Genomic DNA, 14,728 nt, shown 5'->3' with positions numbered 1-14,728 from the left:
ACAGACAAACATACACACCCTGTTGAAAAAGTACAGCAGTAGCAAGTAGAGAACCGAACCACCATTTCCACTAATAGACTTAATGCACGTTGCGCTAGACATCCCATTATTCGGTAACTTGTGCTCTCGGACGTCAATGTACTCAACATTTGTCCTCAAAATGAGGTGCGCATGTCCACGTATCGGGACATTTACCCTACACCCACTTGCACTCGCACATGCACACACACACACATTGGATAAAGAAGATGGGGGAAATCTCAATGGGAGAGAGAAGTTTTACAAATGGCCCCCAGCACAGAAATGGTAGTTTTTCCTCCATTTGTGGCCAACAACAGAGCCAAACGTACTATCTTTTACACCCAATGAATTGTCTGAAGCACACTTTTGTGAAGAGGCCAGCACTCCCCTCCTGTAAACATTTAGTTTTGCAAGGTATAAACCTGACTATTACATAATAAAGGGTAGTTGGCAGCCAACATGATACAATCGACAAGCTCATTTTGAAGAACTGTGCACGACTTAAATATGGAAGCCAGTGCAGCAGCTAATCCTCAAAGTCAACATTTGCAATAAAGAGTATGTTGACTATGTGCAGTGGGCAATAAAGAATTTTTGTTGACTTTGCAGGCCCCGGCCTTTGAACATTTCATGTCATGAGTCATGACTGAGGCTGTCAACAGGGTAAATAACTACCTCACTGTGACTGAAGAGACTATCTTCTTCACAGACATCGGTCCCAAGAGCTGATTTCGGTGTACTTCAGAGAAGCCCTTCGGCTGAGTTGCACTGCTTAGTGGGCCTTGTATCCCTCACACCCCCAAGAGTTTAGATTCTGAAGTTGAGCCATGGCATTGCCAAAGCAACAATCAATGTGCTCTAGAAAGCATTTGCACAGGTTGACCCATACACACAACCACTTTCGCTGAGGTACAAACATCACCGAACATTGTAATAAACTTTTGCCCTCCGCAGTATTGAGCAGAGCTTGTTGCTCATCTCCATCAGTGAAACTGGCTTAAGCACAACACCATCCATTCCCACCTTCAAACATCGATCCTGAGTACTTTTATCCGTGTCAGCCGTCAATGCAATAATCAATGGACGTCTTTCAGGATGAATGTTCTTCTGAATGCGAATCGCCACTTCATAGCCATCCATGTCAGGCATCCACAAATCCAGTAGCACAAGCTTATACATACTTCCAGGTTGAGCAAGAGTCGCCAAGCATTGTCGTCCAGATTCTACAACAGTGGCCTGGCATCCTAAATTCTCAAGAAGCTGCTTTGTTACTGTGCGATTTATTAAATTGTCATCTGTCACTAAGACCTTCAGCCCCTTCAAGGCGTCCCTGTAGATGGTTTCCTTCTGAGGAACACTTACAGACATAGTGGGTAACTGCAGTCTAACTACAAATGTTGCCACAAATCCAAACCCAGATCCATCATTCTCGATCCAAAGATGGCCGCTCATGAGCTGTGTGAGCTACAATCCAAGTCATTAGCAAAGAAAAAAGTACCCACAAAGCACAGAAAATGCAAGGAAAAGGAGTGTTACCTTCACAATCTTCTCACACATGGTTGACCTCGAACCAGAGTGACCATGATGGTCACCTGACATCGCATTCTCACCCTGCAAAAATTTCTGGAACAGCTTTGACCTGCCACAGTCTGCAAGCATGCTTGTGCCCTGCACTTCTGTGCGTAGAAACACAAATCCGTCACAAAAAGCAGGTCGCCATGTTGGCTTTTGTGGATCCCAACTGAAGTCCTCTTTTGTGTCCAGCCATACTTTTACCACCACACTTCCCTGCTTGGTAGATTTAATGGCATCTCCAATCAAATTCAGGGTGACCTGAAGAAGACGCTTTTCATCACCAATAACATGCTTGGGTATCTCACTTGAAAGATCCAAAACAAATCTTAAGCCCTTGCTTCTAGCCATAGGATTTGCAAAATTAGCAGCATCCCTGAAGACGCAAGGTAGTTCAAAGAGTCGCAGGTCGAGGTCTAGGCTACCATCCTCAAGCCTAGAATAGTCCAGCATGTCATTTATTACAGTGGACAAAAGCTCGCTGCTCTTTGCAACTGTTTCTACAACAGCCAGTTGCTCAGGGCTTATATCAGACTCTTGTAGCAGAGATGATAATGCCTTGATGGAGTGCAAGGGTGTCCGCATCTCATGATTCATAACGACCAAGAATTCGTTCCTAGCTAGGACAGCTGTCTCTGCCTCTTGTCTGACAAGATGCAAAGCCTTGTTCTGCTCCACAAGTAGGTCTTGTATTCTGTGCGATTCTTCTAATATGGCCGCATGAGACAGAGCAACTGCCACCTGATCAGCCACAGTCTCAACAATTTCAAGATCATTTGGGCCCCATTCTCTCCCACTTCTTTTAGGAAGCCCCAATACCATTACAGCATAAGCTGTATCAAGCCTCTGAGGTGTACCTCCCTTAAAATTTGAGCACCGTAAAATCGGAAGCCTGATGGCCAACATTGAGCCCAGCATGGCTCCTTCATGACTACTCTCTACTCCAAGAACAGAGTCAACAGGAACCATTAAAGCTTTTGTGGAGCCCTGCACAGCCTTAACTAGCTCGTCATCTGCAGGTACCACAACTGGAACCTGTAAAACTCTTCGCTTAAGTTCATGTGTGAGCTCCATTGCAGTTTTCTGAGAATTGGGCATCCATATTGTGCAATTCTCTAGCTGAAAAGTCTTTCCTAGTTCTTCGAGCATGATTGCGAGGATCGTATGCTTGTCTATAGAGCGCCGGATTTCTTGTGTAAGGATTCGAGTATGCCTTTCTGCCTCCTCTTGTCTTCTTATAAAGTTCACTTCACGATCGAGTTCTTCAGCTTTGTTTTTGAGAAACAACTCACGGACTTTCACATGTAGTAAAACAGGTATGATGCGAACAAGAGATATTGCAGTGGCACAAGATACAAGAGCTGTAAGCACCTTCAAGATAGTCTGAATAAGCATGATTTTGAAAGTATGTGGCCCATAGGTCCACATGGCGACAAAATGTGTGAGCCCACAAAGCACTATAAAAGCTCCAAATTGTGCTACTACCCACCAAAATGGGAATACCTCTGAATAACTGATAAAATATAAAAGCTCTACAGGAATTGAGAAATAAGCCAATGCAATCAAGAAATCACTTCCAAGCTGAAAGTGCATTAAGAATTCAAGATCCCACTCAGTCTCATCACAACTACAAGAGCTCAATCTGTAATGTGATTCTGGCAGACTAATCACTGCCAAAGCTATGACCATAAAAAATGCCAAAAATAGCACTGCAAATCCTGCGCTGGGCATTGCCATTGCCACAAAGACATCCAAACGAGTCACTGCATGGTCACCTGTAAAGTCAATGTACCAACTTTAACTTTGTTCACATAGCACATAAATTCAATAAAGAAAATTCCTAAGATTGGTTCCACAAGAGCAAATGATTTGCTATAACTATTTGATATTTCCAAACTATTGTTGTCAACTAGAAACTGTGCTAGCTTCCACCATTCATGATCAACAAAATAACCACATCATAAATGGAAGGACTGTCAATATCTATACCTACATAAATCCAGACATACCATATTGAGACAAACAAGTGATAAAATCATGACGCCTGCCAAAGGAGGGAATGATTACAAGGCCCACAAGGTGATCTTCAATTCTTATGCCTACCATTTTAAATTCCACTAACTTTAAATTTTATAGGCAAATGAAAGAATTTAGAGAGAGAGAGAGAGAGATTTTTAACGTCTATTAAAAGGCCGAAGTCGGCCTATGAGACAAATCAAAGTACATGAGGTGGGTGTCCTCTGTGTATCCATAAAGGATAAAAGGTACAAAAGTAAAAGTAAGCTATCCTGTGTAATGACTGGGGGAGGAGGTAAGTGATACAAGGGTTGGGGGGGAGCTCCAAAAATGGGGGAAGATGCAAACCTATATGCTGGGATAAGTACAAACATGAGATGCTATCCTATCTCTAGCTCCATCCAATCCCATCAGGGTAGTTTTCGTACGACGTACAGAACGTCTCGTTCCGTACTGCGGGTCACGGACCGTCCCATTCGTTTAGTACGTTCTTTTTTTTTGTAAAAGCAAAACTCACAATTGTGAGTGGATTATATTGAGCAGCCAAGGCCGTTTTGGGGCGCCAAGTCAAGCCCTAGCCACATTCAAACATTGGATTCTATGTGCTAGGGCTCCACTTCTCTTATGCTCTCCCTCTCCCCCACGCTCCCCCTCTCTCATCAAGAGTCATCCTCCATACTCTCTCTCGAGTCTCTCTCATGCTCTAGCCTCTTCCTATTTAAGCAATGCCTCTCCATCTTGTTCTCCAACACTTCCAAGCTCTCAATGCTCATTGCTCTCAAGCTCTCAATGCTCTCAGCCTCTCACTGCTCAATGCTTCCATGTTCTAGCTCTCAAGTGACAAGCTCTAGAGACTAGAGTCTTGCCTCGCCATCTTCTCTCCATTGGGTCTCTCCCTCTCAAGCTCCCATTGAAGATCTCATAACATCAAGTTTCTTTAAGTGTAAAGTTTAAACCCAAGGGCCTAAGCCTTAGACGTAAGAATTCTTTGTTTTCTTATTTTGAACGTACGTAACGTCATCGTACATCTTAATATTTTTTAGTTCGTTTAGTACCTCACATCATCGTACGTGTACAAAACGTACGAGACCGTACGAGACCACTATGAGTCCCATAGTCAGGATGTAGTACATAATGCATGGGCGGATAGGGTGTGAACAATCCGCGTAAGATGGCGGTTGGATCTGCGAAAGCTCGAATGCGTCGCTCCTCCAAAGATCTATCGTAGTGCTCCTCGATCTCCTGAATCTCTCTCTGGTGTAGGCGAGGTGCCCTACGTCCATGGGTACGTGTGTGTCTGCAAGCTCAGACCTCCTCAGCATGCTGTAGAGTCACTCCTCTCTGGATGGTCGGAGGTGATGGTGCTGCTGTGGGCCTCTGAAAAAAGTCCGTGAGCTTTTGTCTGGCGCTCATCCCTCCCACTTGATGCCGCCCGGAGGAGGGAGTCCCGATGCTGCTGTGCCTCTATGAGGAAGCGGCCGAACTGCCGCTGGTCTCTGGACTCAAAAATCTGATGTAAGGTGGGCTGATCTGCAAACAAGGTCAGATATCTGCCTCTAATCTCCTATTCTCTACATCTGCATACATAATGCTCCTCGCTCTCAACCTCTGCTGTGCAAAGTCTGCATATCCTCTCTGCTCTGGGAACATGTGCAGCTCTCCCTGCCTCAATCTCTAGCTGGTGTGATGATACTCTGAGCTGTCTAATGGCGACCCGTGCTCTATGTGGCATGTATACATCCATGTATCTCGGTCTCTGGATGAACCCATCTGCTAGAATGGTCAGGAAGTGGTCTTTGTAGTACTCTCTCTTCGTAGGAAAAGACTCTCTAGGTGTGATCCATGTCTCCCTGATGTATAGCTGCCAGAGATCTTGTCAGAGAACTCGATTCCTCTCGGTGTGTGAGAGGCGTATGTGAGGGGAGTCAAGATCAAACTGAAAAGGAGGCAGATCCGTGATGTCCAAGCCATGGGATGTAAACCACTCTATGAACTGTGAGTACCATGCCCTCGTGTCCCTCTCCTGATGCAGTTGTATCGATGCCTCAAAAGCTCTACGGGTGAGTCTGTCTGGTGGGAGCTCTCGCATGCGCTGGATGAAACAAACTCTCTAAAAGAGGGCCTCTACTAGCATCGGAGGTGCAGCTAGCTCTGCTCGAATGATGTCATGTGGTACTGAGGGTTTGCTGTGGAGCAAACAGAGATCATGATGATCTGTGGACGCTCTATCTGTTACCATAGAGATGCTGATAGCCATCGTGCCCATACTGCGGCTGCATACATCATGGCAAGTGTGACTAGAGTGCGGGGCTCCTGGAAGTGGGCCTGATGGCATCTACGCTCCAAGGTGGCTAGCGCTGCATATCCTCGTGTAAGCCGGTCTCGGGCTGCCTGGGCCATGGAAAATCTACCAATGGTGCCAGTGAAAGTCACCCCCAGGTATGCATATGAATCAACCACATCGACCTGCCCGCCTGCTACTGTGAGTACAGCTCTGCTCCGAACTGTCCTGGAGGTGTGGAAGATCATGACCTTGGTCTTGCCAAGGTTCACTGTGAGCCCTCGATGTGTGCAAAAATCATCCTAGGCTCGTAGGTGGCTCTGTAGAACCTCCTGTGTCTCAAAAACTAGAATGGTATCATCAGCATAGAGCATAATATGGACTCGTATACCTGCTAAGTCTGATCCCGCTCCGCCTGCTCGTAGAATGTAATCCGATATCTCGTCGATGTAGAGACCAAATAGAGTAGGGGAGAGGGGGCATCCTTGCTTCACCCCAATGGTGCTAGCAATGGAATCCGATAGTCCACCTGGGCATCGCACTCTACCAAAAACCTGTGCATACAAAGAATGAATGGCCCATATCATCTCAGATGGTATCTGTAGCTCTTGAAGGCGCTAAAAGGATAGTTACATGGGACGGCGGGTCGGGATCGGGAACGGGGTCGGGACGGCAAAAGTCAAGAAACGGGGACGGGGGTCGGAACGGCAAAAAAAAAAGAGAGTTTTTTTGGCATTTTTTGACCTACACACATGCCACACACATAGAGCATCACTTTGACCATAAATTTACACTAAATAGACCAAAGAACACGAGTCATATAGGCTAAAATGTGCTAATAAAACATCGATGATCGATGGATACAAAATGAGAAGTGCATGCCACAGGGGCTCATGGTGCTAGCAATGGAATCCGATAGTCCACCTGGGCATCGCACTCTACCAAAAACCTGTGCATACAAAGAATGAATGGCCCATATCATCTCAGATGGTATCTGTAGCTCCTGAAGGCGCTAAAAGGATAGTTACATGGGACGGCGGGTCGGGATCGAGAACGGGGTCGAGACGGCAAAAGTCAAGAAACGGGGACGGGGGTCGGAACGGCAAAAAAAAAAAGAGAGTTTTTTTGGCATTTTTTGACCTACACACATGCCACACACATAGAGCATCACTTTGACCATAAATTTACACTAAATAGACCAAAGAACACGAGTCATATAGGCTAAAATGTGCTAATAAAACATCGATGATCGATGGATACAAAATGAGAAGTGCATGCCACAGGGGCTCAAGAGTCAAAAAGCCTAAAGGACTTAGGACAAGCCTGAGGCCTCAAGGATAACAAAAAGTACAAAGGGCTATGTAGTAGGTAGAGTAGTAGACTCAAGAGTCTAGACTCGAGAGTCGAGTGATCAATGATCATCAAACTCAAGAAGTGCTCGCCTGCTGAATCTCCACATCGTCGTCGTAGTCGAGGTCGTCATCGACGTATGAGGGCTCCGGCTCGGGAGGCTCGCATTGAGGCTCGAAATCCTCCTCTAGCTCCTCCAAAAGAGTATCGGCCATAGATGGATTCTCTTGTGCCATCTCCCACTCAGTGAAAGGATCTGCCTTGTGTGTGACGCTCTTGGCAAGCATGCGCAAGTTAGCGCTCACAAACACCAAATCATTGGCCCTATGAACCCCAAGGCGATTCCTCTTCTTAGAGGCAATGTGGCTATACACACTCCATAGTTGCTCCAAGCAACTAGTGGTACATGCTTGGCTAAGGACACGAACAGCCAAGCGTTGCAAATGTGGGCCATCTCCTCCATAGTCCTCCCACCACAAAACCGAGCCAATCTTGTTGCGATCAAGCTGTGCATCTACACATCCATAGGAGCCCTTCTTTTGCCTGTAGTTGAGTAGCTCGTCTCTAATCTTGCGCCTAATGTCACTGCTAGGCTCAAGGCGCTCCAATGCAATCCGCCATCCTTTGCTCACCTCCTTGTCGGTCTCTTGACGCCTTCCTTGAAACTCAGGGTCAAGCACATAAGCTGCCACATGAAGTGGAGAGTAGTATCCATTCCACCTCGACTCACACAAGCCATGAATCTCCGCATACTGAACAAGGTCAGGCACAAGCTTCTCAAGTTCCTCTATCATCCGATCCATGGATTCGTAGACTTTGCCAATGCATGGCTGCAAGCCATCCACCACTCGAAGTAGGTGTAGAATAGGCTTGACCATGGCGTCAAGAGTCTTCACCTCCTCCCACCAAGCGACGTCGTCGGCCCATTCTCGGCATTTCAATCCTACTGCTGATGTAGACTCCGGCATGCCCTGGAACTCATCACTGAGAAAGAGGCCCCTTAAGGCTCCGCCACATGTAGACAAGCGGCCTAGCATAAGCCAATTGAATGCAAATCTTGTCTCTGAATATTTGAGCAAAGACAAGTGGCTCCTCTTTGAGAATTCATGGCGCACTTTTTGATGGTTGAGCACAAAGGAGACAATTCGAGAGGAGTCACCAATGGTGGGTGAAATCCATGACAAGTTCCCTATGTCCTTGAGGAGGTTATTGAGGCAATGCGCCATGCAAAATGTGACATGGATGCTGGGATACATGCCCTCAATGATAGCTCCGGCTACCCTATTTGACGCCTCTCCATCTGCAACCATACAAAGGACATTCTCCGGGCCGGTGATCTCTATGGTGCTTGTCCACTCCGTAGCAAGCATCTCGGCGGCCTTGCCACTATCGGATGCATCATGTGACTTCATCCCACCACGACCACGTTTGCACGGCGGGCCTCCTTCGAGAAGAAGCGGCTTGAGAAGTGGAGTTGGCTTGAGATGACATGATGGTGGAGAGACTCGAGAGAGTAGAGCTTAGAAGTTAGAAGGGTTAGAGGAGAGCTTGTGTGGAGAGAGAGTAAAGGAGAGCTTCAAAGTGGGTAGAAGAAGGAGAGGAGAGCTTCAAAGTTCAAACTTGAGCCTTGAGCTTGAGGGAAATGGAATGAGCTTGAGCCTTGAGCTTGAGGGAAATGGAATGAGCATTGAGCATTGAGACTATGAGTATTAAGAGGCCCAAGGGAGCCTTTTATAGCCTCCCAAGGGCCAAGGCTTAAAAAATATGGCAGTTGGGGCTGCACAGAGCCGTTGCAAACGGTCAAAAACGGTCATTTTTTTGAATCTGTTCCAGTCCGACCCCGTCCGACCCCTGCCGTCCCCGTCCGGTCCGTCCGACCCCGGTCCGGCCCCCCTGCGACCCACCCGTCCGGCCCGTTTTCCATCCGTCCTTCGGCGTTCCCAGCCGTTCCCGGCCCGGTTACGGCCGTCCCCCGTCCCTAGGGCCCGTCCCCCCCGTCCCCTGTAACTATGGCTAAAAGAGTCTCTCTCTAGGGAGTGTCAAAAGCCTTGCGGAAATCCACAAAGCAGCGGTAGAGTCTTCTCTTCCATGCTTTTGCTCCATCGATCAGGCAGCGAAGCACCAAGATGTGGTCGATAGTCGAGAAAGTGCGTCGAAAGCCTACCTGTCCTGGTGCGCGTATCCCTGACGCCTCTGCATGTGTGCTAAGCTCTACCTCAAGAACTTTCCCGTACAATTTGGCCAATGTGTGACCAATCATGATTGTCCTGTAGTTCCCTGGGTCCAGGGTGTCGCCAGATTTGTGAATAGGCACAATGGTGTGCATAGTCCACTCCTTTGGTAGTCTCTCAACCAAAACACGGTTGAAGAGACGTGCTATCAAGGGGGGGAGAGTGTCTACTGCATATATCAAGTGCTCACTCTGTAGTCCAGTGTGATCTGCTGAGCGGCCATGCTAAAGGCGTCGGATGGCCCTCTCTACCATGCTAGATGTGAAGAAAGTCGAGCTGGTAGGTCAAGGATCAAATGGTGATGGGATTAGTGGCTGCCCACGTATCTGGTATAAGCGCTCGGCATAATCATGCCAGACCTGGGAGTCCTCCAACGGGGTGGTGGGGCGTGGCTCTCTGAGAATCCTCCATGCTGTGGCGCAGTCTGTACTTATGAGAAGGAGGTATAACTCAAGCTCTTGCGCCTCCTCGAAGGCCCGCCGTTTACAGCGTGTGATGGCCTTCATCTATCGCCTGACTTCGCTCTCGGTGATCTCCTCTAAGGCTCGTTGAGCCCGTAGATGTCTGTATAGATCTCTGCACTCCCCGTCGTACCATCAGTTCTGGGGTATCGTCCCAGAGGGTGGGGGTCGACCACTATGGGTAGTGTGTGGAAAGCAGCTGAGGGCTGAGGTGTGTAAGACTGCGGAGAGCTGGCTAGTGAGTGTAGAGAGTGGTGTGTCTGGATCAAGGGTGTAGATCCCCTCATATACATGTGATGAGTAAACTCTGGCTAGCTCATGTGTGAAGTGTATGGTGGTGTGTGGTGTGGATGTAGGTGGTGTATGTGGGATGGGTGGGGTGAGCCAGTGCGAGATAGGGCGAGATATGCGTGGTCAGTCCCAATAGGTAGAGATGGGATGGTGAGAGATGTGAGCAAATGGGCTGCCTCTTTGGAGCCGATGATGTAATCAATTGTGCTACCTCCACTGGCTACTGATGGGGGTATACAAGTCAGCCGTCGGATGATGACCATTGCGCTATCCCGTTATAAATAACAAAACGGTGTTGTGATGTCTCCCATATGGCATGGGTGTGGTGGTATCTCTAGAGATCCTCTCTGTCCCTGTGTCCTCCATGGTGGAGAGTAGCTCTGGGTCGTCAAAGTCGTAAATATCACACTGTCTACTCTGTGTCCTGGTGTTGAAATCCCCCGTGAGGAAGACTTCACCTAATCTAGAGTACTCCATGATCTCCTCTCTGAGACATGCATGGTGAGTGTGAATCATCCTCCTCCTCTTCTCTCTGTGTGTGGACCTCCTCTGTCTCTCATCCATCTATCTGTGCAAACCTGGAGCCGCTAGGTGCAAAGTAGCATATGGCGATGTAGAGGATGTGCTCCTCAGATAGCTCAATCCGTATCCACATGTATCGTGCTTCTGGATCGCATGCTACTATCTGTATCGTGTTGTGACGTGAGCGGCGGTAGAGGACTGCTACTCCGCCAGATCCTCTCGAGGTGTTGTGTCGTGTACACTTCCTATGTGTAGACTCTTGTTGATAGTCCTGTACTCGGGGTAGACCTCTCTCTGAGCTCTTGTGTGTCTCGTGTGTCTTTGTGAGTTGAATGATGTCTCTACCATGCATCACCTCTTCCAATCTCCCTGGGTGTGTCCATAGAGAGCCGTTGCAGTTCCAAACTGCCATAGGAACTGCCATATTGGAACTGCCATATGTATCTCCTCGTAGAGTGTCCCATAGGCCGCGAGTTATATTAAATGAAATGAAATGAAATGTTATATTAACGTCTTCAAAAGGCCAAAATGACCTATGAGACCAGAAAGTTACAATGTGGTGGATCTGATACAGAGTCAGAGTGACAAAAGTAACAAAATGACAAAATAAAAATACTATGCTATGGAATCCTAAACTACTAGGTGTGAACTAAGCAACTAGCTGGGATAGCTAAATCACAAGAGATCCAGCATCGGTCGCTGGCGGATCTCATCAATCTCCTCCATGGTCAATAGTCTTACCGGGCATCGTGCATGTCGGGCCAAAGTAATCCGGATCCTCTGATGCAACCTCCGTCGATGCTGTGTAGTCCTCCACAGTCGTGGGCGTCTGGATCTCCCCATCTCGGTCGCTCGATCGATCAGTGTGCCTCTGATGTAAGGCGACGAGCTCTGCTGTGGTGGTAGCTCCTCCGGGTGTCGAGTGTCTGCTCTAAAGAAGTCTATGATTTGTCTCTGAGACTCCCTCTCGTCAAGCTCTCTCTGTGTCTGCGCAGCTCGAGCAAAAACAAACCCAGGCATCTCTGATCCTCGTATCGCATGACTCTAGAGAGTGGTCCAAATCCCTCTCTGAACAAGCAGTGGAAGCGGCCTCGTATCTCGTAGTAGACGGGGCAGTGGCATGTGTAGTGCAACTCTGTCTCAGTCTCCATGTCACACAGGGGGCATGTCCTAGCCTCTGCTGGTACTCCGTTGTATCTCCCAGGGAGAGAGAGAGCTTTTTAACATCTATGTGAGGCCGAAGTCGGCCTATGAGACAAATCAAGTATACACGTGTGTATGTCCTCTGTCTATCGAAAAAGACAAAATAGTTCAGATTGGTACAAAATAAAAGAGAGAAGGACGTCCCGTGGGTAATGAGATCTATGGGGATGGGTGGAGCTCTAGTACTAGGGATATGCGCATGTCTATATGTTGAGGGTAGTACAACCATGCAAATGCATCAATCTAGTTAGCTCCATCCTGTGCTAATGGGGGGGTGTAAAATGTAGTACATGGGAGGGTTGGGAGCAAGGGCTGCCCTGATGAACACCTCTGGGTGAGCCATCATCTAGGCTCGCCGCTCGTCTCTCCTTAGCAGCTCGATGAGCTCGAGTGCGGACCTCCTCGCTCTTTCTGCAGTGGAGTCGTGGGGCTTGGCCCTTGGTAGCCCGCGGGCGTCATCTGGCCCGATTCGCCTCAGCTTGCTGAAGGGTCACTCCCCTCGGTGGGTCTGGTAATGGAAGGGGTAGAGGTGTAACTCTCTGAAAGAAATCTGTAAGCAGTGACTGTCTCCCCCCCCCCCCCCCCGGGGGTCTCTCTAGCAAGTAGCGTCCCAGCTGTCTCTGATCTCGAGAGTGCATGATATCTTGAAAGGTAGGCTGCCCTCTGAATAGGGACTCGTATCGGTCTTTGATATCCACATAAGCTCTACATCTACGAACAAAACGCTCCTTGCTCTCCACTTCCTCTCTGCATACTCTACACACTCTCTCCTCCCTAGGAATGTCATGGGCTCGTCCCACCTCGATCTCTAGTTGCGTGATGACACTCTGAGCTGACCAATCGCCACCCGTGAGTTGTGCGGCATGTAGGTGTCTATATAGCATCGTCGTTGTATGAACCCATCCTCCAGTATGGTAAGAAAATGGTCTCTATAGTGTGATATCTTCCGTCAGAGGGAAAGATGTGATCCAAGTCTGTCTAATATAGAGCTAGCTGCCAGAGATCCTGTCGGATCACTATGTTTCTCTCACAACGTGAGAGATGGAGTTGGGGGGAGTCCACGTCATACTGGAAAGGTGGCAAATTCTCCAGGTCAAGGCCATGTGCTCCGAACCATGCTCTAATCTGTGTGTACCATGCTCTGTCATATCCAGCTTCTAATATCTGTATAGCTGACTCAAATGCTTGTCGTCTGAGTCTGTCCGTCGAGAGATGTAACTATGTCAATTTATGTAAATAATTAACTTATTTGCTAGAAAATAATTATTTAAATAGTAGAATAGATCCAGTAGTTGTAGGGCCTTTGGTGCACCTAAAAGTAGGCTAGAGCACCTCGGGGAGGCCCGAGCAGAAAATACCCTGAAGCCCTAGTGATTGGGAAATCGGGCCTTCAAAAAAGGGTAGACACTAGCCTTAGAATTTTAGGCTCATAAAATTAACGCGAGTAAGTGCAAGCAAAGGAATAAGACGGGGTCCTTAGAGTAGTGATCCTAAGGCCGAGAATTATTTTTAATAAGGCCTTAAAATCAGCTAATTAAACTAAGGTTAATTATTTGTGTATGGGCCAAATGGCCGAACAAGTGCGAGCAGATGGTGCAAGAGCAATGTCGATACGACTTTGTACCATACGTTTTCATAAGAAGCATTCATGTGTGCAGTTGTGAGTGAATTGCGCATTTTATTAATGACCTGATGAACTTTTAAAGTTAAAAGTTAAATGGTTTTTAAGTTGTAAGGTAAGTGTGCCAAGTGGCACACTTACCAATGCAAACTCTCTCTCTCTCTCTTGGCACACTTACCAGTGCAAACTCTCTCTCTCTCTCTCTCTCTCTCTCTCTCTCTCTCTAGCACCCCACCCCCTCCTCCTGGAGTCTACTTAAGAGGAGCCCCTCCCCCTCATGGGAGGTTGGCAGTGCACTTACCCCCCCTATTGTGAGTATGCTCTACACGATGGAGCTCTCCATTGAAGCTTGAGAGCAGCCCCTTACCACGTATGTGGTAACTTTAAGCTCCCATAGTCTAGAACAAGGGCTCTCACAGCCATAGCCACTCTCTCTAGTAGTTTTGTCGCGAAAGGTTGCACTCTTTCTCGAGTGTATTGGCTGTAAATTCTCTGTTTTCAGCCCCTAATCACCTTTCTTAGAGCAATTTTCAGCAAAGCTCTCATAGAATCTCAATCTTCTTTGTCATTCCTACGCATACACAAAGTTTGGTGCAATTCTATCGCAAAAAAGGCCTCCATTTCAGCATTGGAACGTGCTCAGGTAACAATTTCAGGTTATGTACAGAAAATTACAGCAAGCATGTGTGTGTGTGTGTGTGTGTGTGTGTGTGTGTGTGTGTGTGTTTTGCATGTTTCTCACTTGTGTTAATTGCAAGAATGACTACTTAGCGGAAGATAGACTTTCTTCTTTGAGAGCTTCCAAGGAGATTTGTGGAAGGTAGACTCTCGCTTACAAGAGCTTCCCAAAATCTCACAGAAGAGGGGAAAAGTCCTCTTAGGAGTTAGAAAGTAGTTCTCCTACTCTCTTATTCAAAAGCAGAAAAAAGACAAGAAAGAATAGAGGACGGGCATTTGCCCCGTTCCTGTGCTTGTAAAGATACTCCCTTAGTAATAAAGATATTCTCTTTATGGGCCAACCCATCTTCTGGTCCCCAATGATGTGTTAAGCTCTCTCTCTCTCTCCCCAATTCTCTTGAGTATTTGAATTGCATTTAAAAGTCAGTTTACTTTTGTGAAAATGGTATCAAAGCAAGGTCATCTCTCTTTCTTAAGGGAT

At 47.4% G+C, this 14,728-nt stretch overlaps 1 protein-coding gene and 1 pseudogene across 4 annotated transcripts in view; one reads left to right on the top strand and one right to left on the bottom strand.

Moving 5' to 3' along the window:
- Positions 1-219: 219 nt before the first annotated feature.
- Positions 220-14,728, bottom strand: part of LOC147449919 (ethylene receptor 2-like) — a 56,850-nt gene continuing 42,341 nt past the window's right edge. For 3 of the 4 annotated variants that reach the window (XM_086522259.1, XM_086522258.1, XM_086522257.1), the window contains exons 3-4: positions 1,558-3,368; positions 220-1,485 (exon numbers count right to left, since the gene is read on the bottom strand). In XM_086522259.1, the coding sequence (XP_086378385.1) occupies positions 940-1,485; positions 1,558-3,330 (2,319 nt within the window). In that variant the 5' untranslated portion in view covers positions 3,331-3,368 and the 3' untranslated portion in view covers positions 220-939. The remainder of the gene's footprint in view (positions 1,486-1,557; positions 3,369-14,728) is intronic. The other variant, XM_086522261.1, reaches the window with a different exon arrangement.
- LOC147449920 (uncharacterized) lies at positions 4,821-9,492 on the top strand (annotated as a pseudogene).

This window comes from Adiantum capillus-veneris, chromosome 10, assembly GCF_014529385.1.
Source record: "Adiantum capillus-veneris isolate H3 chromosome 10, ASM1452938v2, whole genome shotgun sequence".
NCBI classification, from domain to species: Eukaryota; Viridiplantae; Streptophyta; class Polypodiopsida; order Polypodiales; family Pteridaceae; genus Adiantum; species Adiantum capillus-veneris.
This window is presented reverse-complemented; position numbering and strand designations above follow the sequence as displayed.